Below are 25,706 nucleotides of genomic sequence, written 5' to 3' on the forward strand. Positions count from 1 at the left end.
GGGAGACACAGAATCTGAAGCAGGCTTCAGGCTCCGAGCTGTCAGCACAGAGCCCGATGTGGGGCTTGAACTCACGAGCCGCGAGATCATGACCTGAGCTGAAGTCGGATGCCCAACTGACTGAGCTACCCTAAAGTTTTTTTGTTTTTTTTTTGAGAGTGCAAGCAAGCATGCATGTGAGTGGGGGAGGGACAGAAAGCAAGGGAGAGAGAATCCCAAGCAGGCTCCACGCTGTCAGCACAGAGCCCAATGCAGGGCTCGATCTCATGAGGTCATGGTGAGATCATGACCTGAGCTGAAACCAAGAGTCAGATTTTTAACCAACTGCGACACCCAGATGCCCTGCACATTTAAGAATTTAAAGAGATGTTGGGCACCTGGCTAGTTCAGTTTGAAGAGTATGTGATTCCTGATCTCAGGGTCATGAGTTCCGGACCCACACTGAATGTAGAGATTACTTAAAAATAAATAAATAAAAACTCAAAACAAAATTCTACAAAGAAATTAAAGAAATGTACTCTAGGAATCATGTACAACTTATTTTTTTTAATGTGTAAGATCAAGTTCTTTTTTAAAAATTAAATTAGGGGTGCCTGGGTGGTTTAGTCAGATAAGTGTCTGACTTCAGCTCAGGTAATGCCTTACGGTTCATGGGTTCAGCCTCGTGTTGGGCTCTGTGCTGACAGCTCAGAGACTGGAGCCTGTTGAATGTTGAATAAACATTCAAAAAACATTTTTTAATTAAATTAGATGATTTTATATTTAATATAGTTGATGTTACATTAGTTTCAGGTTAAAATCAAGTTCTTTTTTTTTTTTTAATTTGGTTTTTAATGTTTATTTATTTTTGAGAGAGAGAGAGACAGAGTGTGAGCAGGGGAGAGGCAGAGAGAGGGAGATATAGAATCCAAAGCAGGCTCCAGGCTCTGACCTGTCAGCACAGAGCCCGATGCAGGCTCAAACTCATGAGCCATGAGATCATGACCTGAGCTAAAGTCAGGCACTTAACTGACTGAGCCACCCAGATGCCCCAAAGTCAAATTCTTAAAAGCAAAGGCAGGGGGGCCTGGCTGGCTCAGTTAGTACAGCAGGTGACTCTTGAGCTCAAGCCCCATGTTGGGTGCAGAGACTACTTTAAAAAAATAAATCAAGGTAATTATCATAAATGGCTATTAAATTCATTAGGTAAAAAAATGAATGAAAAAAAACGTGGGTAAGGGGAAACTAGCCCTATCAGACATCCCATAATGTCACTCTAATAAAATATGGTATTGGTGTGAAACAGATAATTAGTAAAATAGAATTAGAATGAAGATCTCAGTTTGCAGGCTTTTAATGCAAGACAAAAGCAGTACTTAATGGGAAAAAAATAATGGAAGCACAATTGGCTAATATCTAGAAGGAAATGGAACCCCATCTTAATACCATATTCTAGACAGACCAAAACTTTAAGTGAACACAAACAAACCAAAAAACCTAAAAAGTTTTCATTAATAAGTTAGAAGATTCTATGGAGCTAAAGATTCATAGCTGGGTAGCCATCATCATCAGTTCTAAAAAACTGGAAGGTATTACAAATAAAGATAGTTGGCCGTATAGGATTTTTTTTTAATATTAAAAAATACATAATAGTCAATAGATAATGAAAAAAAAAAGGTTGATAGAGAACTCTTGAATGATCAGATGGACAAAACCTGAACCCACTGATCAATATTAATATCATTTAAAAGTGAGACAACTAGACATTATGTATCTCTTGATGTGATGCAAAAGGAAGTACACAGTAACCCTTATGAAAATTACCTGCAAAATTTTTTGAAAGAAAAGAAAGTTTAAATATTATCATGCCTCCAGATTTAATTACCAGTTTACAGGAAATATGAAGTAAAGGAGACAGGAATACATTAAATGACACCACAAAAATGAAATAAGTCAAATTCATATGTGAGAATTCCTACAGAGTAAATGATCCAATCCTCAGTAAAAAAAAAAAAGGGGGGGGGGCAGGAGTGGTTACAGACTAAAAGACTTAAAAGATAATTAACCAGAGGTGCCTGGATGGCTCAGTTGGTTAAGCAGTCAACTCTTGGTCTTGGCTCAGGTCATGATCTCACAGTTCAGGAGTTCAAATTCCATGTCTGGCTCTGCACTAGTGGCATAGAGCCTGCTTGGGATTCTGTCTCTCCCTCTCTCTGCCCCTCCCCAGCTCACTCTCTCTCTCTCTCTCTCTCTCTCTCGCTCTCTCTCTAAATAAATTTTAAAAACTTAAAAAAAAAAATTAACCAAATGCAATGTGTAGACTCTGTCTGGGCCCCAATCCAAATAAACCAACTTAAGACATTTTTGAGATAAAAGGGGAAACTTAGGCACGGACTGAGTATTAAACATTATTAAAATTTTATTATGAATTTTCTTAGATATCACAATGGAATTATCATTATGTTAAATTCAAAAAGTCTTTATCTATATTTAGGAGTCAAATGATGGTATGCTGAAATTTGCTTTAAAATACTCCAGACATTCTTCCCCACCTCCTGCCTCCACCACATAAAGCTGTGGGTGTGGAGCAGGGGGATAGATAAGAAAAAATTAGCAAAATATTAGTAACTGTTGAAGCTGGGTGGTGAGTACTGGGAGATTCCATTGTACTAATTCCTACTTGTGTATGTTTGAAAATTTCCATAAACAGTTTTTAAAAGATAAAAAGAGATAAAGGAGCATTAAATCAGATATCAAGGTATTTGATGATTTAAGCCAACAGTCACTTCTCTGCAGAAGTTTAATTCAACAAATGTTTAGTTCTTATGTATCAAGTTTTCAGAAGTACCCTTTTTAAAGAATATGAAGTTTAGCATGGGAGACACATGCAAATACAAAATCTCAATAGAATGTGGTAAGACATAATAACGAATTTATAAGGTACAAAAATAAAAAGGGATGGAGTGATTCACTCTATAAGGGAGAGAGACGAGGGCAAAGTATTCTCAGAGGAGGTGGCAGAAACTGGATTCTGAAGGAAGAAAACAGATCTACCAGGAAGACAAAGGGGAGGAAAAGATATTTTCAGCAGAAGGAACACGTGTAAGGGCATGAGAAAATGATAAAATAATAATTATTATGGCCAGATGGATTCCAGTAAGAAGAGTATGAAAATTACTGAACATTCTAAGTACTAAAGTGTTACAAAGTTTTACAGTAAGCATCTCATACCAAGGCTGAAGAAGAATTTAAGATTACACATGAATGCTTTTTCTGAGGGAAAGACATCAAATTGTTAACTGTGGTGATTTGAATGGTGGGACTAAAGACATCTTAATTTCTATTTATATTTTTCTAAAGTTGTCAAGTTTTTTTTTAAGTTTTTTTTTTTTAAGGTTTTATTTTTAAGTAATCTCTGCACCCAACATGGGGCTTGGACTCACACACAACCCCGAGATCAAGAGTCGCATGATCTACTGAGTCAGCCAGGTGCCCCTAAACTTGTCAAGTTTTAAGAAAAATGATTGTGAATTTGTAAAATAATTTTCCACTTTTACTCTCTTTATATAAAATACCCGATTTATATAGAATTTACATATCTCTAAGGATTCAAAGAACTTCAAATTTTTCTTTTAAATATTTTTATGTAAAACTTTCAAAAATCCATTTGCTAAAAGCATTTATTTTAATTCAAGGGATCTAATAAATGATGAGAATGTGCTAAGTATATAACTGATCCAGATGTCTTGCATATTATGAAGGAAACTCATGACAAAAGCATTAAACACACTGGAGCACCTGGGCAGCTCAGTTCATTAAGCATCTGACTCTTGGTCTCAGCTCAGGTCTTGATCTCACAGTCATGAGTTCAAGCCCCACACTGGGCTCTGTGCTAGGTGTGAAGCCTACTTAAAAATATATATGTATCTATGTGTCTGGTTGGGGTACAGCAACCAGATACATATATACATATATATTTTACACATTAATGTTTCTCAACCTTTTATCTAGTAAGCACAGTTTTAATTTTGATTAGTTTTGTCACTTAAACTCAGAACATTTTTCAACAAGATAAAAGTGAAAACTAAGATTTGTGATGGGCTATATTAATTCCCATTTCTTTTAAAAGATGTTAGTTATTTCTGAAAATTAGAAAGGTGGTTTCACTGGGTAGGTAAGAATCACCATAATTAAGACTTTTGAGAGGCTCTTCCAACCCATCTCCTTTGAAATTAAATGTGATTTTTATGTTCCACAAAGAAAGGTCCTATAAAATATTCCAATTGTCGATTCTTACTTAAAAACTACTAACCATGTTGTTGGTGCTGTGACATACTGAGGGGTGCCTGGGTGGCTCAGTCAGTTGAACACCCAACTCTTGGTTTCCACACAGGTCATGATCTCACAGTCATGAGATCGAGCCCCACGTCTGGCTCTGCACTGGGCGTGAAGCCTGCTTAAGATTCTCCCTCTCCTTCTGCCCTCCCCCTCAAAAAATTATAAAAACAAAAACAACAATAACAACAACAAAACAAACAAAAAAAAACACCTACCAACCATGTTGTTGATGCTGTGAAATACTGAAAGAAAATTCAATGATAATAAAAAAGCCCATTTATACTTCAAAGACACTGCCACTTTTCATGCATGTCTAAAATTCACATGGAATTTAACATTTATAGTTATGTTATCTTGCTGTTTATGTAAAGGAAGAGCAAGAAAAGTTGTACTAAGACCTCATGTGAGTCAAGTGCAGCTTACATTGTTGGTGTCTCAACAACCTAAAGGAACAATTTTTGGTTCATTTGGAGGCTGAAAGCAATCTTCAAAGAGAATTGTTATTCATCTATGAACAACTCTGATTTCACCTCTATTTTCAGATGATGGTTTCTTATCTGTACAACCAGTAGGTACAAAGTGCAGAAAAATAGCTGTTAAAAATTTTCAAAGTTTTTGTAGAGAAGGTACATGGACTTGGTAGTTGCCAAATGACCCAACTACTTTATAGTCATGTGCTTCACTTGAAATGTAAACATTAGCCCTAAAAATCAAGCAGCAACTCAAAGCACTATTTATCACCCTATTGTTCTTTTATTATTAATACTAAAATATCATAAGCACTTTCCATTATCAAAGTTAATATTTTAAAAATAAAAAACAACCAATTGGGGCACCTGAGTGGCTCAGCTGGTTTAGTGTCTGACTCTTGATTTCGGCTCAGTTCATGACCTCACGGTTTGTGGGTTCGAGCCCTCATCGGGCTCTGCACTGACAGTGCTGAGCCTGCTTGGTTGGGATTTTCTATCTCCTTTCTCTCTCTGTCCCTCCCCCACTCGCTTGTGGGCACTCTCTCTCAAATAATAAAAAAAAAGAAGAATCAATCAAATCTCTGTATTAATATTGCCACTACTAGCATTCTTTCAATTCACTTTAAGTATAATTTGTCATTTTTATTTCATTCAACATATCATAAGCATTTCCCCATATTAATACTGTCTTTGTAGCCATCATTTAAATGGCTGAGTAAGAAGATTTCATTGGCTTGGTCATAATTACTTAATTATATCTCTATTTCAGATGGTTAAGTGTTTTATTTTTTTATTTTTTTCCCATGTTTTTATTTAAATTCCAATTAGTTAACATACAGTGTATTAGTTTCAGATGTAGGATTTAGTGATTTATCACAACACGTGCCATCCTTAATCCCCATCACCCATTTAATCCATCCTCCACCCCTGCCTGAGCCCCCATCCTTCCAGTAACCTAGATGGTTAGGTGTTTTAAACCATTATAAAGTATGTTATAGTGATAATTTTTATGCATATTCCCCCCTATATTTTGGATTTCTTTTTCTTAGACTAAATTCTTAAAATATTAAATACTTAACAATTCTAAAGCTCAACATATACATCCAAATTGCTTTTCAAAATGGACTAACAGTCCCCCTACGCAGTAGGAGCAGTACTCCTACGCAGCAGGAGAGTACCACTGCGTCTTTACCAGTGGGTACAGTTTTACACCAGGCTTTGCAGAACATGTAAACTTTGGTTCATATATTGAAATAAGACTGTACCTAAGTAAGATACTAATTAGCACTGTTTAACTCTCAACCACTAGGTGGAGCTATAAAAATACAAATATATTATAATAGTACCTATATTTCTCTCACAACACTATTTCTACGATACTATAGAAGTTTTCCTTTTGGTGATAATTTTGAAGCATAAGAGACAGAACTTTACAGTGAATTTTAAATATTCAAATTGGAATCATATTTATGAAATCTGTACATAGTACAAACTAGATTTTTCTTTTTTCTTTTAAAGTTTATTTATTTGAGAGAGAAAGAAAGCACAAGCAGGGAGGGGCAGAGAGAGGTGAGAGAGAGAATCCAGAGCAGAGCTTGATGTGGGGCTCAAACCCACAAACTGTGAGATCATGACCCGAGCAAAAATCCAGAGTTAGACACTTAACGAACAGAGCCACCTGCTTATCCCCAAACTAGATTCTTCTCAAATTTTATATGTGTTCTATGTTTCTCATCTTGAGTGAGAAACATAACTGAGATAATTTACAGAAGCAAATACCTCTCAAAGAAGCCAGCAATAAAGACAGCTGTCCCAGGGAAATAGTAACATCTTAGTGGATTTTTTGAGACTATTATTTTTTAATATAAGAAGGCATTGTATTTTTATCCAGAAACAATGACAACTTTCATTAGGCAAGACCATTAGAAAAGTATTCACTTACAATGGACCTAAGACTATACCAGCTGTTGGGAGCTTATGGCCCAGGAATTCTTGAACATAGTTCTGAATCCTAGATAAAACTGATATTCTACTACAGTTGCTCCTTAAACAACACAAGTTTGGATGACATGGATTCTCTTACATGTGGGTTTTTTTCAGTAAATATAGTACAGTACTGTAAATGTATTTTCTCAATAATATTTTTTTTTCTCGGGGCACCTGGGTGGCTCTCAGGTGGTTGAGCTTCCGACTTTGGCTCAGGTCATGATCTCACTGGTTCATGAGTTCAAGCCCACCTCGGGCTTGCTGCTGTCAGCACAGAGCCCATTTCGGATCCATTGTCTCCTCTCTCTCTGCCCTTCCCCCACTTGCGCTCTCTCAAAAATAAACATTAAAAAAATACCTGTTTTATTTTCTCTAACTTACTTTACTGTAAGAATACAGTATATAATACATATAACATACAAAATATGTGTTAATCAACTATGTTGTCGGTAAAGCTTCCGGTCAATTTTATAATGTGTAAGAAAAGTTATACACAAATTTTCAACTGCATGGGTTGTCACAGCCCCTAACCCCTGCGTTAAGGGTTAAGTATACTTCTAAAAACAAATACTTTTCCTCTCAAAATTCTGCCCATCACCCTTTCCCTAAAACATACATAATACTCACACACAGCTCTACTACCTTAAAGGATGAAATGAATTTGGAGATTATAGTTCTGTTCTTTAATATATCTGACAAAGAATAAGTAAAAAATAAGTAAGTGAAGATACGTCTAGAAGTAACATTTTCAGCCTGATTTTTCACCTATGTGGAACTGGTTTTACCTCCTGCCCTCTAATAATCTTCCACCAATCTGTATAGTTACAGGCCCAAGATGTACAAGTATATATTCCTGATGCTTCATTCCTGCTTCTCCCAGGCAATTACTAATGTTCTGTTTCTTCACTATCCAAGTTTTTCTCCAATCTCCTTTTTCACCCCCAATCTCCTTAACGAGAGAAGGTACACAAAAGAAGTGAGGAACACAGAGACAGAACTACTCTCTCCCAATTCAACTGTCTTCACAGAACCCCATATTCCTTTTTCTAGCAATTACTACTTAATTATATTTCCTTGATGTTTAGAACTCAATAATTATAAGGTTAATTATTGGGTCAATAATTTTATTTATTTTTAATTTTAAGTGTTTATTTTTTAAGAGAGAGCAAGAGCAAACCACGGAGGGGCAGAGAGACAGAAATCTCAAGCAGGCTCCACGCTTTCAGAGCAGAGCCCAACTCAGGGCTCGAACTCCAAACCCTGAGATCATGAACTTAGCCAAAACCGAGAGTCAGACATTTAATCAACTGAGCCATCCAAGCACCCAAATCAATAATTTTAAAGAAAAAGCAAAACGCTACCAAAACTAGAATTAAGGAAATATGGTATTAAGAAAACAATCCAATGCCACCTCTGTCAATATGAAAAATATGTATAAAATGCTTTTGCTAAAAGCAAACACTAGCACAATTACCTTCCTCATATTACTTATACCTTTTGTTCTAAGAGTGCCCTGCGGAGGGAGACCCTCTGTTCAAGCTCTCGAAGCTCCCGATCATGTTGTGCCTCGGCTTGCATCTTGATTTTGCTCTGATATGCATTCAATAGCTCCAGTTCCTGCTGCAGCTGCATCTTTAAAACCTGGCATTCTGCTTCCTGTGCTTCATCCAAACGTAGCTGAAAGAAAGAAGGAAAACAAATATATCTAACTGTGAGCGCTCTATTCCTGACCTATGGAAAAGAGGAGGTGTGAAAGAAGACAGACTACTCTTTTGTAGGATATACAATTGTTCTCTCTCATGTCGTGGAATGAACATCTCTGAAAAAGGAACGTCTAGTAACCTTTATCTTTAGGAAGATAAAGCTATCATCAGCTCTTTGGAAGATGGCTAAATAACCATATTTTTCGTAAGAAAAATCTAGAATCTGATCAGGTAATATGTATGACTCTGAATGTTTTCTCTCCAATGAAAATAACTACAGCATAGGGACCAGCAAACAGCTTACTGGCCAAATCTGGGCAGCAGCTGGGTTTTTTTGCTTTCATTTTTTTATATACTCCACTAGTTAAGAATGGTTTTTACATTTGAAGTAGTTACATTTTAAATAGCTATATAAGTATCCACATAATATCCTCAATTTTGCTTCCTGGCCTACAGACTCTAAAATACCAAAAAAACATGTTTATGAAACTTATATAGAAAATATTTTACATTTCTATTCAAATGTTACCATTTGGATTCCAAATATAGTACTACTTTTTACCCACTACCTAACAAAGCTGCTGTTCCAATCTTGATATGCTTTTTGGATAAGCCTCAACAGGCATGTGCTAAGAGGCACTGGCAGAGAGCTTGTTTAAAACTTAGTGTCTAGGGGCACCTGGGTTGCTCAGTCAATAGACCATCCAACTCTTGACTTCGGCTCAGGTCATGAACTCATGGGTTGTGAGTTTGAGCCCCAAATCAGCATCTGTGCCCATAGCGCAGAGCCTGCTTGGGATTCTATCTCTCTCTCTCTCTCTCTGCTCCTTCCCCACTCATGCTTGTGCTTTCTCTCTCTCAAAATAAGTAATAAACTTAAAAAACAAAACAAAAAAATTTTATGTCTGGGGCACCTGGGTGGCTCAGCTGATTAAGCCTCCAACTCTTGATTTCAGCTCAGGTTATGATCTCACAGTTCCTTAGTTCCAGCTGTGAGGGGTGTGGATCTGCTGACATCTCAGAGCCTGCTTGGGATTCTCTATCTGCCCCTCCCCAACTTGCGCGTGTGCGTGCGTGCGTGCGTGTGTGTGTCTGCATGCGCATGTGCATATGTACTCTCTGACTCTCTCAAAGTAAAATTTATAAAAAGAGAAACTTCTCTGGGAAGACTTTAATTAAAAAAATTTTTTTAAAATGTTTATTTTTGAGAGAGACAGACAGACAGACAGACAGACAGACTATGAGCTGGGGAGGGGCAGAGAGAATCTGAAGCAGGCTCCAGGCTCTGAGCTGTCAGCACAGAGCCCGATGCGGGGCCTAAACTGATGAACCGTGAGACCATGACCTGAGCCGAAGTCAGACGCCGAACTGACTGAGCCATCCAGGCGCCCCCTTAATGTTTATTTTTGAGAGAGACACACACGGAGCATGAATAGGGGAGAAGCAGAGAGATAGGAAGACAAAGGATCTGAAACAGGCTCCAGGCTCTGAGCTGTCAGCACAGAGCCGAAGCAGGGCTTGAACTCAGGTCAGCACAGAGCCTGATGTGGGGCTTGAACTCAGGAACAGGAATGGTAAGATCATGACCCAGGCCGAAGTCAGACACTTAACTGACTGAGCCACCCAGGCACCCCTCCCTGGAAAGATTTTAAAAATAAATAAATAAAACTTCATGTCTGAATGTATCAATAAGAATTCTGCATACATCATGCATACTTCCAAGCAATGCTCAGAGAAGGAAGAATATGGACCATCACCATTATTTCCCAAGCTGCGGGAGAAGTATCATTTCTAACTAGTATTTTAATTGCTGGGATTTCATTGCTGGTAGAAAGAAAGGAGCACTAAATTTATTTTGTCTAAATAAAACAAACTCACAGCTTGTGTGGAGAGCATTTCATTAATGCTGTGGTCATACTGCTCAGCCAAGATGGCTAACTTCCGGGTCTGCTCCTCCTTGAGCCGTTTCAGAACAGCTTTGTGCTCGCTCTTTGGTGTAGTCTCCAGTAGGTGATTTCTTAATGCTTTGTACTGTCTGGTTTGGATTTTACAGGTATCCTGAAACTGCTTTTTTATTTGGAGTTCTTTAGACTGGGAAGAAAAAAATAGATGCATATATTTTTAACATTTGGCATTTGGTATACCTTAGGTTTTCATTAAAAGAAAGGCTACTAGGAGAAAGGGAGAAAACAAAAAGGTCAGATCATAACGTCGCAGGTACTTTTACACTTGGCTATTGGGTCAAACCACTGGATTCTATGCATTTTTATAACAAAAGCTCTAATTTAAAACATTAAAATATCAAGAACCTCATTTATCACAGGACTTCAAGCAATAGTCATTATTTTGTTAGTAAATTTAGTGATGAGCAGGTATTAAAATTAGCTTTGATTATGGTATATATTAATGACAGAAAATCAAATTTCTTCTCATTGATTACATGTAGCAAAGTATTTTATTGGCCAGACAATATTTTATCAAATCTCTGAGGCAGAAAATAAGCATATTTACTCTCTTCCATATCTGAAACACTTTGCTTCAATTTCTTTTAATAACAACCTCAACTCTAACTACATAGTGTATGACAGATTCCACAAAAGCAGGGTATTAGTAACAGACTAATATTGCTTCATACAATTCTTTTCCTTAAGGAAATAAATTAGGTAGAAACATCCTTAGCAAAAACTTGAAAGTCAGTCAAGTTAACTAACCTTTTAAAGGTCAAACAAAAGTTATGGGATGAGGTGTTGAGGGGGGGGGGGGACTGGGCCAAATGGGTGATGGGCATTAAGGAAAGCGCTTGTTGGGATGAGCACTAGGTGTTATATGTAAGTGACGAATCACTAAATTCTACTCCTGAAGTCATTATTACACTATATGTTAACTAATTTGGATTTAAATAAAATTTAAAAATTTTAAAAATAATTAAAAAAAATAAAGTCATGGGGCAAGGGAGAGGACATCCTTTCTTGGAGTGATAAGAGCCATGAGCTAAATAAATATTTCTGAGATAAAATAATTGAGCTCTAAGACAGAGAGTTTTGGCTTTAGTTTTTGCTAATCACTGAACTCAGGTTTTAATAAGATTTAACAAGATGAGATATAATTCTGTAAAGTATACTGAGTAAGCCTGTAAATGAGAATATATTCATTTACTACACTAAGGCAGAAACTATACTTGAAATTATTTTACCTAAATATAAATACTGCTAGCTATTGATTGGTTGATTCAGTGTGCAACAAATGCACGTATTACACCAAAGTAAAACACTTGTCAAGGAACTATTCACCACCCCTTGTAATACTACAACCTCAAACAGACCTTTTTTTTTTTTTTTTTTTAAACGTTTACTTATTTTTGAGGCAGAGAGAGACACAGCATGAACGGGGGAGGGTCAGAGAAAGGGAGACACAGAATCTGAAACAGGCTCCAGGCTCTGAGCTGTCAGCACAGAGTCCGATGCGGGGCTCGAACTCACAGACCCGCCAGATCATGACCTGAGCCGAAGTCGGCCGCTCAACCGACTGAGCCACCCAGGCGCCCCAAAGAGACCTTTTCCGTATTTCACACCAACTGAAGCACTATGTCATAGTCATATACTTTATTCTGTGAAGGGTCAAGAATTGTCTAGCTAGAAAGCAAAACTCTTGCTTAGTAGAGACCAAGCAAAACTCTATGCTTGGTAGTACCACACTTAAATGCTGTCCTTGGTTAACAAAATTCTTCCAACTTAGCTAGGAATCAAACAATACAATTTAGACATTCTCTCCTGCCTCTGTATAACATTCGTTCTTTTAAAAGTTTTTATTTCTAAAATATTATATCAAGAAAATTATCATTCTATATTAGCGTAGTAAGAAAAAAGAACTTGAAAATTTTTTCACATGAATAATACTAATACTTATAACCAAGAATAAACTGTATCCCTCAATACTAAACTCAAATGAAAACTAGAACACAGTTACAGTTGTTTCTAATCATTTAACACTATCATCTGGATGACAGATGAAGAAACAGCCGAGTAGGCAATTAAGTGTTTACCCAATCCATTTTACAGAAATGGTACCCCAACTCCAACTTACGTAAGTGCTCAAACTAAAGTCCCCCTAGTCCCCATTAAAGTCTTGAAGAAAGCTGAAAGAGACAACTGTTACGATTTAGTCAAATAAAATTGGAACGACTTAGTGCTAAAATCTAGTCTGTTTTGTTCAAATTGAGCAAGTAGATAGATATATATAACTAAGTAAGTATCGTGATTTTCTTCCCTACTAATGTAACAGGATGATTTCCTTTATGGAAAATCTTGAGCTCACTGGTCATTAAAGGAATCATTCTAGGGATGCCTGGATGGCTCAGTCAGTTAAGTGTCCAACTCTGGATTTCGACTCAGGTCATGATCTCTCGGTTATGAGACTGAGCCCCACATTGGGCTCTGCACTGAGTGTGGAGCCTGCTCGGGATTCTCTCTTTCCCTCTCTCTCTCTGCCCCTCCCCTGCTTGCACACAAGTTTGTCAACTTTAAAAAATAAAGAAAAGGAGGCTTTCTATTCAAAGTCCATGACTATGAAACACTACTTTTTCCTCACTTTTTGTACAGTATCTGTAAAAATCAAATCTAGTGTTTATAAGCTTTCAAATGGAAAAGGCTCCAACAAGAGGAAACAGAGAGGAAGGGTTAAATATCAAACAACTACCTATTCCAAGTCTCAACGAAATGCAGTCATATTAGATTTATGGTATGACTATAGAAAACTCACAAGCTTTCAGTTTGGTTTACTTCTGGGTACTGCTGACTTTAAAATGATAACTGGGGTGCCTGCCTGGGTGGCTCAGTCGGTTGGGTGTCCGACTTTGGCTCCGGTCATAATCTCGTGGTTCATGAGTTCTAGCCCCACGCATTGCAGAGCCTGGAGCCTGTTTTGGATTCTGTGTCTGTCTCTCTCTGCCCCTCCCTTGCTTGCTCTCTGTCGCTGTCTCTCAAAAATAAATAAACATTTAAAAATAAATAAATAAAATGGTAACTAATTTTACAGACATGTTTTAAAAATCTTTTGGTGGGAAATTGTTCTGTAGACAAAGATCTTCATTACAAAGACAAAACAAAGCTGAAAAATCATTATGAATTCCAGTTTTTCTAAGCAATGACTAATGAAGGTTATATGGGTAGTCAACACAAGCTACTCTTTAATTGATGTTAGTTATTTTGAAGACATAGCAAAGTGAAATTTTATCCTTCACAAGGAAAGGGTAAAACACTTTAATTCTGCTTCTATATCTCATTCAAGACAACCTATTAGAATGGAGTTGGGTGGGAATCAGAGTTATGATTGGGTATAGATTTTAACATAGATTACCTCTGTGAATGAACTGCACTTCACTCCAGGACAGTTACTCAGGTAAGACAAAGAACAGTTCTATAGTTAAATTATCAAATAAAAGGGGTCAGGGTAAAGTTTAAAAAGGAAATACTGTGGGATGTAGGCTTTAATGGATGTAAATAAAATTAACTGAGGTACTACTATAGACAACAGCTTATGTAGTAGATGGTTTTGTTTTTGCTCATTAAGATTAATGTGATTGATTATATTCCTTCAAGTATTTATTACAAGTTATAAAATTTGAAAACATCCTAGAATTGTTAACTCTGGTTGATTCAGGGCTAGATCAGCTGGCTGGAGAGGCAGAGTTGGGGAAATCTTTATAATATACTTTGGTATATTTTGAATTTCATATTATATGAATGAGTTCCTGTATTCAAAATAAATACAAAATTTAAAGTCCTTTGTATTATATATCACCAACACTTGTTTTTCCTTATTTTGGAGAGGGAGGCATATAACAATTTGCTTTACCCTGATGTGCCAATTAAAAAAAATATTATACCTCCAACTACCATGGTTTTTACCTACACTACCAAGCAAAGAAAGAAAGCAAGCAGACTGGGGGTAACACTGTGATGATTCCCTTGTTCCTCTTACGGTAAGTATAGATAATGAAGGGAGAGGGGATAAAAAAGCAGTTTTCATTCATTGCTTTTGTGCTGATTAAGAACTTAGTGCCTTTTCTGGAAACAAATCATATTTAGAGGAAATAAGATTCCAAAACTGTATTACTTGGGACAACAGTGAGAAGACAACAGGTTACCATGTTGACATGTAGACCGTAATATCAGCATTGCACATTTTGGGTACATTTAAAGTAAGAATTTTGATTCATGTTTATGGTACTTCCCACAGTCAAAAGTTTTGGTACGCTGCTGAAAAATACATAAGCAAAAAGTCTACAGCTATGGACACTCCACATTAAAACTAACCAAACATTCTTAAAATGAAAAGAAAAAAGTTTATTCAAATTCTGTATGCCAGACCTCTTAGACTTTTACGGTTTACATGGATGCATTTTATCTCTTTTCCCCCTTTATCAAGAAGCTTAGGTTAAAGGGGTACCTTCAGACTCTTAGGCTGTTGTCGAACCTCCATGACATGCTTTCGCCTTAGTTCTCGTTCTCTTCGCTTGTTATATTCCAGCTGGTTTGTGAGCTCAGTCTGATGCTGCAATCTGATCAACTCACAGCGCATCTTCTGAATTGTGTTGAGGTGACGGAACTCCAGTTCTTGCATGGATTCATGTTGTCGCAGTAGCATGGCATGCTCTAAGTCCTTTTGAGTCTGCCTTTTATTTAACTCCTAATCCACAACACAAAAAGCAAAAGTATAATTTACTGCTGTATGATGCCTGGAAAAAAAATCCTAAGAAACAGAATAACCAAGAAATAGATGTAATCCTCCGATGTAATAATGGCTGCATCGTATTAGAGTTTTATAATATTTGCTGTAGTAAATAAACAATTAGCACATTTCCTTACACTGTTCATTTACTATTCATTAACACTACTTCATGCAGTGAGTTTAAAAGGTACCAAATCTATCTCAAGAGGTTTAATGTCCTCCCCTCTTTCCTTTCTTTATTGTTTCCTAGTTTTATATTTGAAGAGGGTTCACAAGTCATCCAGTGTATTTTTTCAGAGTATGCTATTCAAGTCTATTACATGCAGTATACCCAATGTAGTGTAGTGGTTAAAAACATGGACTGTAGAGCTAGGCTGCCTGTATTTTAAATCATAGCTCTGCTACTGATGAGCAGTAAGTCTTTGGATTAGTTATTTAAACTCTTGGCTTCAGCTTCATCACTTCTCAAATGAAGATAATATAGCAATTTCATAGATTTAATGTGAGGATGAAACAAGTTCATAAATGTGAAGTTCTCAGAATAATACCTAGCACATCATGCTCAATAAATTTTTTTCAGAATAAAAGAAACACGTGTATCACATACAACAGACACACCCACACCCAAACACATTGTAGAAGTGTAGAAGTTAAACTTGCCTCCTTTGCCCTTTCTCCAGAAGCCAACAGTTTGGTGCAAATGTTTCCAAAATATCCCCCCATGCTTATCATGACACATCTGTTATACAAAACCTATAGTTTTAAAACTGAATACCAATATACATTATAGGCCTGTAATGTGCTTTCTTCACCTAAAAATATAATGGACATACATCTTCACCAGATCAGTACATAAAGATCTTTTTTTTTAAGTTTCAATGGTAAGGGGTGCCTGGGTGGCTCAGTTGGTTAAGCGCCCAACTTCGGCTCAGGTCATGACCTCACAGCTCATGAGTTAGAGCCCTGCCATCAGGCTCTGTGCTGACAGCTCAGAGCCTGGAGCCTGCTTCAGATTCTGTGTCTCCCTCTCTCTCTGCCCCTCCCCCACTTACGTTCTGTCTCTCTCTCAAAAATAAACATTAAAAAAAATTGTTTTTAAATTTAAGTTTCAATAGTAAGCTACTGCTTTGCAATTCCTAATTTTTCCATTTTTCTGCTTTAAACAAATTTTCAATAAATATCCATGGCATGATAGATACATCATATAACCATGTTACTGTTTCTTTTTTAAAAAAATTTTTTTTGGGGCGCCTGGGTGGCGCAGTCGGTTAAGCGTCCGACTTCAGCCAGGCCACGATCTCGTGGTCTGTGAGTTCGAGCCCCGCGTCAGGCTCTGGGCTGATGGCTCGGAGCCTGGAGCCTGTTTCCGATTCTGTGTCTCCCTCTCTCTCTGACCCTCCCCCGTTCATGCTCTGTCTCTCTCTGTCCCAAAAATAAAATAAAAAACGTTGAAAAAAATTAAAAAAAAAAAAAAAATTAAAAAAAAAAAAAATTTTTTTAACGTTTATTTATTATTGAGAGAGAGAGAGAGAGACAGAGCATGAGCAGTGGAGGAGCAGGGAGAGAGGAAGACACAGAATTTGAAGCAGGCTCCAGGCTCCAGCTGCCAGCACAGAGCCCGATGTGGGGCTCGAACTCACAAACCACAAGATTATGACCTGAGCTGAAGTCAGACGCTTAACCGACTGAGCCACCCAGGCGCCCGATGTTATTATTTCTTTAGGATACAGTCCCAGAAGTAGATTTGGTAAAAATATAGATGCATATTAAATTTTATTTTTTTAAATTTTAAAACCTATTGCTGAATTATACTCCAAAAGGGCAGTATCAGTTTATACTTTATACTTACCAATACTGTCCATTTCCCCATGTTACCAGTCTTTTTAATTGTTCTTATCTAATTGATGCAACGGTTTTAATTTCAATTTCTTTAATTATTACTGAATTTGAACAGTTATGCTATACTTGAAGCTTATTTTAAGCCATCTTGGAAATAAATTTATCTATGTTCACAGTTATCCCTGATATGAAAAAAAATTGTTTTCATTTTGATAAGAGTTTCTACACTTGACCAGTTAATAAATGTATGATTATAACAATGTGTTAAGTGGTAACACACAATTCATGGCACTCATTTCAGATCAAAAGGCATAAATCATCCAATTAATTTTCTCATATTTAAAAATTAATACTTCATTCATGGATAAATAATAAATATTATTTATTTAATAAATATTTATTGAATGCCTACTATGGGCCAGACACTAGGGATACAAAGACCTGTACAAAACCTAGGACTTCACATAATTTCCATTCTAGTTGGGAAGAGAGACTTCCCCCAAAAAGTGTATGTGTAAGAGAAAAAAGTACAAAGAAGAACATTTAAAGAAGGGAGAGGAGAGAGAGCTAGCTATATAGATTGGGTATCTGGGGAAGAAGGATTTAGGCAGAGAGAATGAGTGCAAAGGCCTTATAACTGAAATGTGATGGGACTTATTTCTGATTTCATATCACTCAAACATACCTCCCTGACAAGGTCCTGCTCCAAGTTATGGCGTCCAAGTAACATTCTTCGCTTGAAGCGACGGCACTCCAGCTCTAGGTATTGCCTCTGTCGTCGAAGAAGATTAGCCTCTTCCTCTGCTTGGAAATGTTGTATATTCTCCTTCTGCTTTGAAAGCCATTCTTGTTTTTCCTTTTTTGGGGTGCTCTGGTTTTCATTCAGTTCCTGGCAACAAAAAAACAACTCAGTTCAAAATACATAAAAATTGGGGTAGCTGGGTGGCTCAGTCAGTTGAGCATCCAACTTCGGCTCAGGTCATGATCTAGTGGTTTGTGAGTTTGAGGCCCCACATTGGGCTTGCTGCTGTCAGCCTGCGAGCAGAACCCATTTTGGATCCTGTCCTCCTCTCTCTCTGCCCCTCCCTCACATGCACTCTCCCAAAAATAAACAAATATTAAAACAAAAGAAAGAAAGAAAGAAAGAAAGAGAAAAAGAAAAAAACATAAAAATTAACTACATGAAAGTAGTTAATGTAATATTTGGTAGCTGGTAAATTAATTAATTAATTTATTTATTTATTTTTATTTTATTTTTTTACCGTTTATTTATTTTTGAGACAGAGAGAGACAGAGCATGAACGGGGGAGGGTCAGAGAGAGAGGGAGACACAGAATCTGAAGCAGGCTCCAGGCTCCTAGCTGTCAGCACAGAGCCGGACGCGGGGTCGAACTCACGGACCATGAGATCGTGACCTGAGCTGAAGTCGGATGCTTAACCAACTGAGCCACCCAGGCGCCCTGGTAGCTGGTAAATTTAAATAAAAGTACTGAATTTGTGTTCTCTCTAATGCTCAAACAGGGCAATGACCTTAAGGAGTTAGGTAAATAGTTTCCTTTTTCTTGAGTTACCGGTGAATTAGGACAGGAAAAGAGAAAAATACATTAGAAAACATGCATACCTTTTGGTTCTGCATAACTACAAGTATGATGACTCAAAAGTACATAATAATTGGTAAATGAAGTAAAACATATCTTTCTTTAAATCCATCCCAAGAATAGACAGAAGGTGGTGCTTTCAGGGGAAAATCAAATGTAAATTAAAATTAGGGCTACAATACAGTTATGTCTCAGTTGGTTTTTGACATTCTAAATATCAAGCTTTTGGCAAGATTACGGATGTACTCAATATAAAAGCCTTGGAAATTAAATGGAAAATCAACAAAACCAGGGGAGAACAGAGACATTATTTATGAGTGGTATTTAATATTTGGCATTATAATACCACTAAACAAATAAAAACCAATGCTTTTCTACAGCATTGTATTCATTTTTAAAATTTATTTATTTTTGAGAGACAGAAAGAACATACTTGTGCACGTGAGGGAGTGGGGCAGAGAGAGAGAGGGAAAGAAAGGGAGAATCCCAGGCAGGCTCCGCACTGTCAGTACAGAGCCTGATGCAGGGCTTGAACTCATGAACAGTGAGATCATGACCTGAGCTGAAATCAAGAGTCAGAACACTTAACCGACTGAGCCACCCAAGTGTCCCTCTATAGCATTTTAAATATCATCTTAGAAACGATCTAAAATGAAATTGCATTTATATTGGGCAAGATGAGAACATTCATGATACACTCAATGAGACAAACCCTAGGATGTTAATACTAGCATATTTTCAACCTAAAAAAACATCAATATTGCAGAGAATACAAATCAGCCATCATTCCTAAGTGTAAGTTGATTTTTCAGAGACTACTGACCTTATGGTCCTTCCCCTGTTATTCAAGAAAGAGACCAATTCTTTATAACTTTAGTTCACAAGATATTCAAACACATAAAAACAAACACATAAATTAGTAGTTCTCCAAAGAGGACATATATACACACACAGTATAGAAAGAGACAAGGAGAACACGGGCCACATTATACCCAAGGGTGTCTTTCTCAAAATCTTCCGCCAGGAAACTTCCCCACCAAAACTCTAGTATGTCCCTTCCTCTACACTGAGAATCACTATTCCAAATGAACACACACACACACACACACACACACACACACACACAGGCATACATACACAAGTTATACACCTAAAAGATTATTTAAACTAATATATCCATTAACATTTAACTCTTACTGCACTGGGAAACTGCATGCTGTTGGATATTTATTTACAATTGGGAATCCTATTTATAATCTTTTCAAACCCAATGTTCTAGTATAGAGTTTGACTCCTGTTATACAGAAAGAAATGTGCGGCTTTTTGTTTCACAGCTCACATATTTTTATTTCTAATCATTCAGTTACTTAATAAGTGCTTACAAAAGCTATTATAAATAAAATAACTTCTGTTGGCAGGAGACGATTCTTTTTAGACCCTACTCAACTGAGAATCTCAATCCACTGAAGAGTAATTGATTATAATCAATGTCTTCATTCAAACTGATATACATTTTATGGTGACAAAAAACAAACAAAAATGTTATCTTAGTGGCTCTATGAGTCGATCAACATCACATACAATCAGTAAGCAGACAACTGGCTTGAAAATGTTTATAAAATAAGTACCTCCTTAAGCTGTTCCTTTCGAAGTTTATATTCTCTTTTCTGGGACTCCAAAAAACTATTTAGTTCTTTCTTCTGTTGAGCCTGAATATGTTGCTGAAATTTTTTCTCCTCATTGGCCATCACTTTAGCCTATAGAAATTTAGAAAATGGATCGAATTAGTTAAGTTGATACATTCAAGGCAACAGTTTAATAAGACATTACCAAGGAGGTAATTTTCAACCAAAAATAGAAAATCAACATTGCTTCTCGGCCTTTTGGCTAAGATCAAGTGTAGAAAATCAGCATAAGTATTACCAAAATGAGAATACCCAACAAATTAATTTTTTAAAGTTTATTTGAGAGAGAGAGAGAGAGAGAAAATGCACGCAAACGAAGAAGGGGCAGAGAAAGAGGAGAAATCCCAAGCAGACTCTATGCTCAGCACAGAGCCCCAAATGGAGTTTAATTTCACTAACCATGAGATCATGACCTGAGCCGAAATTAAGAGTCAGACACTTAACTGAGTGAGCCACCCAGGCATCCTCCCCACCAAATTATTCATAATTGTTACTTAGCATCCATATCTGAATTTCAGAGAACCAATAAAATGGAACCTGTCTTTAAGATGATCTTTGGGGCGCCTGGATGGCTCAGTTGGTTGAGCATCCAACTTTTTGATTTTGGCTCAGGTCATGATCCCAGGGTCATGGGATGGAGCCCCATGGCAGGCTCTGTGCTGAGCATGGAGCCTACTTAAGATTCTCTCTCTTCAAGTTAAACCCTGACCCTTTATTTATATGTTAAATAATATGAAAATATTAAATATCAGATATATGCATCATATTGTTATCTTTCTTTTTTTAAAGATTTTATTTGTAAGTGATCTCTACACCCAACATGGGGTTCAAACTTACAACTTATAACAAGAGTTCCACGCTCTAATGACTGACATGCACACCTTATATCTGATTATATATGCAATGCATAAACATTGTAGAACATTTATGAAGTACAGAAAAACACAAAGAAGGAAAATCTTCCATGATTTTAGCACCCAGAGATAACCAATATAAACATTTTGGTACATATTCCTAACTTTTTCTAAGCATATATATATTTTTTTTTTTTTTAATTTTTTTTTAACGTATATTTATTTTTGAGACAGAGAGAGACAGAGCATGAACAGGGGAGGGGCAGAGAGAGGAAGACACAGAATCGGAAACAGGCTCCAGGCTCTGAGCTGTTAGCCCAGAGCCCGACGCGGGGCTCGAACTCACGGACCGCGAGATCGTGACCTGAGCTGAAGTCGGACACTTAACCGACTGAGCCACCCAGGCGCCCCAGCATATATATTTTTAAAACAAATCTGTAATCATATTCTACATCCTGTTTCATAAATTGCTTTCCTAAGTATGTTAGAATCTACCTCTTCCTAAGTTATTGAAAATACTACCCAACGCCCAATAGGGTAGTTTTCTTTCACCAAATGATTTCAAAATCAAATATTTATTTTGATAAATATTTATTAATATGTAAATTAATAAATTTATATTATAAGCCACTACGATAAAGAGATAGTGGTTCTTTTTGGGGGAGAAGAAGGGTGAATAGGGTAGCTATGATAAATAATGCCTCACTGTGGACTAGTCAGACATATCTGAAGGTATTCTGTGAATTTACTGAGAAGCTTACATTGTACTTGACAAATTTGACTATCAAAATGAAACTGATGGGACAACAAAAACCTTTAGAAGAAAAGGTTTCACAAAACATTAATACTAAAAAATGTACTTTTATCATATAGTAGAATGACATTTATTTGTAAATAAACAAATGGGCTAAACCTTAATCTGAATCTCTTAATCTTTAATTATTGTTTGATATAAAAATGCTGGTATAAATTTAAGGAAGATTTCCAAAAAATACACAAGGAAGAGAATCATGAATGATTTTTTTGAGACCTGAGCCACCTTATTGATAGGTGATTTATCAAACTCTTCAGATAACCAGAGTACCTGAGGGCCAGAAAGGTTGAATGATTTACCCACCGTGACACTATAAACCTATCAAGTATCAGGAAACAATCCCATGTCTACTGGTTCCCAGACACAGTATTTCATACTATACATGTTATATAAATGTCCCTCCCTTTCTCCAATCGATTTGCTTGGTTCTGAGGAAAAGATACTCTAATATCAAAATGTTATCTTGGTTAATTCTGGGATGGTCACAAATTAATAATACTGAATCAGTCACCTCTTTTTCCATAGCAGCCTGATGTTTTTTGATAAGTTTCTCCATCTCTGCAGCAAAATTATTACGCTGAGTTTCAAGATCTTTGTCTAATCTGAGGCGATGTTCATCCATCTCAGCCTTTAGCTTATTTTCCAGAGTCATCAGTTGCTTTTGATGTTGCCGCCTCATTCTCTTATAGCCAGACATCTGTTCTCTAAGCTCAGAGTCCTGTTCATGTTCTTGCATTTGCCTTGTAACCTAGACATACAAACAATAGAGAAAAAAGAATAAAATAAAGCAACACATTTCTTTCAAAAGCATTTTAAGACCACTCTGCTGTTAACAAGCAGGCAATTAATGTAAAAGATCCCATTTAGCAGTTTTCAGTTAAATTTCCAGCAGGTCTTTTAAAGAAATAAACAAGTTGGTTCTCAAGTTTATATGGAAATGTAAAAAACAAAGAATAGCCAAAACAATCTTGAGGAGCATACAAAAATTGGAAGACATACACTTCAGCAACCAAAACAGTGTGGTACTGGTATAAGGACAGGCTGAATAGACCAAAGGAACAGAATAAAATCCAGAAGCAGAGCCACACATAGTTAATTGGATTTTCTACCAAGGAGTCAAGTTAATTAAAAGAGGAAAGTATTTTTTAACAAATCCTGCTGAGGGGCACCTGGGAGGCTCAGTCAGTTAAGCTTCAGACTCTTGATTTCGGCTTAAGTCATGATTGCACAGTTCAGTTTGGGAGATTGATCCCCGAGCTGGGCTCCGTGCTGGACACAGAGCCGGCTTAGGATTCTCACTCTCTCTGCCCCTCCCTAGCTCACACTCTCTAAAAAAAAAAAATCCTGCTGAAACAACTGGTTATTTGTATAAAAAATAAAGAAATAAACCTTGGCTCATATATCATTCCATATACAAAAATTACTTTGAAAAGAATCATGTGACCTAAACATAAAACTCAGAATCATAAAGCAAAAGAAAACATGGGACTACCATCATTACTTGGATAAACACATATTTCCTGGACAGGATACAAAAGTTACTGATTATAAAGAAAAAAAATGTATAAATTGGATTTTTAAATTGAACTAAAAATTCACATAATATAAAATTAATCATTTTTAAAAATTTTCTTTATTTGTAAGTAATCTCTACACCCAGTGTGGGTGATGGCATTCTTGACCCCACATGTCATACAGATTCATGGGCCACTGCATGGGATTTATAAAGTCTGCTTATGTAGCTGATAACTCAGATAACTTTTTTACTCAGATACATCTTTTTTTACTTCCTGTCATATTTTCTAACAGCCTACTTTTCGTATGATATCTTAATGTAATTTCTTTTTATCCAGTGTATCCTTTATCATGTTTTGGTCCTACTTAATCTGACTGATAAGGGTAATAAGCACCCCACTACAACAACATCCTTGTTGATGTATGATCCTTTTTTTAAGTTTTTTTTAAGTTCATTTATTTATTTTGAGAGAGAAAGACAGTATGAACAGGGGAGGGGCAGAGGAGGGAGAGAATCCCAAGCAGTCTCCACACTGTCAGTGCAGAGCCCAATGAAGAGGTCAAGCTCACGGACCTTGTGATCATGACCTGAGCCAAAATCAAGAGTTGGGACACTAACCAACTGAGCCAGTCAGGCACCCCCATAATCCACTTTTTATTGTTATTTGGGAAATCAGAACTATATTTTGAATACATCAAACTGAATTACTTGCCATTTCTCAAACATTCCCCCATTTTGGTTAGCCTCGGTTATTTCCTTACTGTTAATTCTTATATTGTAGAAATAACTTTTTCTTCCTCTCTGTGCCTAAAACCAACTAATTATTAAAATCTCAAACAATTTCTTTTATAAATACTTCCTTTATGCCACAAACCAAAAATAATCTGAATTCCTATTTAGTACCTTCTAGCCCTCTTAAGCATTTGATATATTCTAATATATTAGTTATTTCTGTACACCGTGAAGACATTACTAGTTTAATGTCTCTCAGAGTATTCTATATAGTATCTTATAAAAGGCACTTAAATGTTGAATGGGTATTTTACAAAATAATCCTCAGATACAAAAAAATAAGACATAGTCCATAACCTGAGTATAGGTGCCACAATCCAAAATGAAAAATGTATTTCTTCTTAAAAAAATATTTATTTATTTTGAGAGAGAGCAAGCATGCAAGCATGAACAGGGGAGGGGCATAGAGAGAGAGGATGTGAGAGAATCCCTAGCAGGCTCCTTGCTGTCAGTGCAGAGCCCAACATGGAGCTTGATCTCATGAACCGTGAGATCAAGACCTGAGCCAAAACCAGGAGTTGGATGCTTAACCTACTGAGCCACCCAGGCATCCCTGAGAAATGTATTTCTAATTCAAGGGAAGAACATACCAGTGATGCTGTCCGTATAGTAGCAAAGTGTTCCCGATTACGATAGTGTGATTTATGACGAGACACTTGAGGTGGAGATTGTGGATCTGATGCTCTTGTTCTAGGATCTCCCTCTTCTCTGTAATTTTCTTCCTCCTAAGCAAAGAAGGAGACAATACTATTTGAGGTGAACAAATACAGTTCACTTGAACTTTCAAGAAAATTTAGACACCACGTGATCAATTTATCTTAAAGAAATAATTTTAAAAAGTAAAAACAAAAATTGAGAATGCTGACATTTTATTTTCAATATAATTAGAATCAAGAAACATTATTCCCTAAGTGTATGAAATAGCACACAGATTTAGGATAAGGAAATATATGAGGTTAGATTTATATCCTAATTATTATATATAAAATGGAAAAGGTTTAATAATTTTAAACAGCAGTCAAAAATTAATTACTCTAAGGCTCTTGGGTTTTGAAAACAATAATTTATCTTAAAAATACTTTTATAATACTTCTGCCTTCTGTCCAAAGTAAGTAATCAAAAAGTAACTGTAAATATTTTAAGAAATGATGTCTTTCCTTATATATAGCTTAGTTCATTAACTGAAGAGGAAGTAAATTAAGTAGCAACCAACTAATTGTGGGAATAATCTTATTTTACTGCTGATTCTACTGCCTAAGGATGCAAAAATTAAACATGAGTTTGTCCTGAATAATACCACCACTCAACTAAATCATTCCTAAGCACTATTTGTGTGAGTATAGTAAAATATATATAAAATTTGCCATTTTAACCATGTTTAGATGTACAATTCAGTGGCAATA

At 36.5% G+C, this 25,706-nt stretch overlaps 1 protein-coding gene across 2 annotated transcripts in view; it reads right to left on the reverse strand.

The window, feature by feature from the left end:
- Positions 1-25,706, reverse strand: part of TAOK1 (TAO kinase 1) — a 145,137-nt gene that overhangs the window by 9,808 nt on the left and 109,623 nt on the right. For both annotated transcript variants that reach the window (XM_060646861.3, XM_060646863.3), the window contains 7 exons: positions 24,894-25,028; positions 22,507-22,743; positions 20,271-20,399; positions 17,730-17,933; positions 14,924-15,163; positions 10,355-10,567; positions 8,268-8,450 (listed from right to left, as the gene is read on the reverse strand). In XM_060646861.3, coding sequence (XP_060502844.1) covers positions 8,268-8,450; positions 10,355-10,567; positions 14,924-15,163; positions 17,730-17,933; positions 20,271-20,399; positions 22,507-22,743; positions 24,894-25,028 — 1,341 coding nt within the window. The remainder of the gene's footprint in view (positions 1-8,267; positions 8,451-10,354; positions 10,568-14,923; positions 15,164-17,729; positions 17,934-20,270; positions 20,400-22,506; positions 22,744-24,893; positions 25,029-25,706) is intronic.

The sequence above is a fragment of the Panthera onca genome, chromosome E1, assembly GCF_046562875.1.
Source record: "Panthera onca isolate mPanOnc1 chromosome E1, mPanOnc1 haplotype 2, whole genome shotgun sequence".
Classification (NCBI taxonomy): domain Eukaryota; kingdom Metazoa; phylum Chordata; class Mammalia; order Carnivora; family Felidae; genus Panthera; species Panthera onca.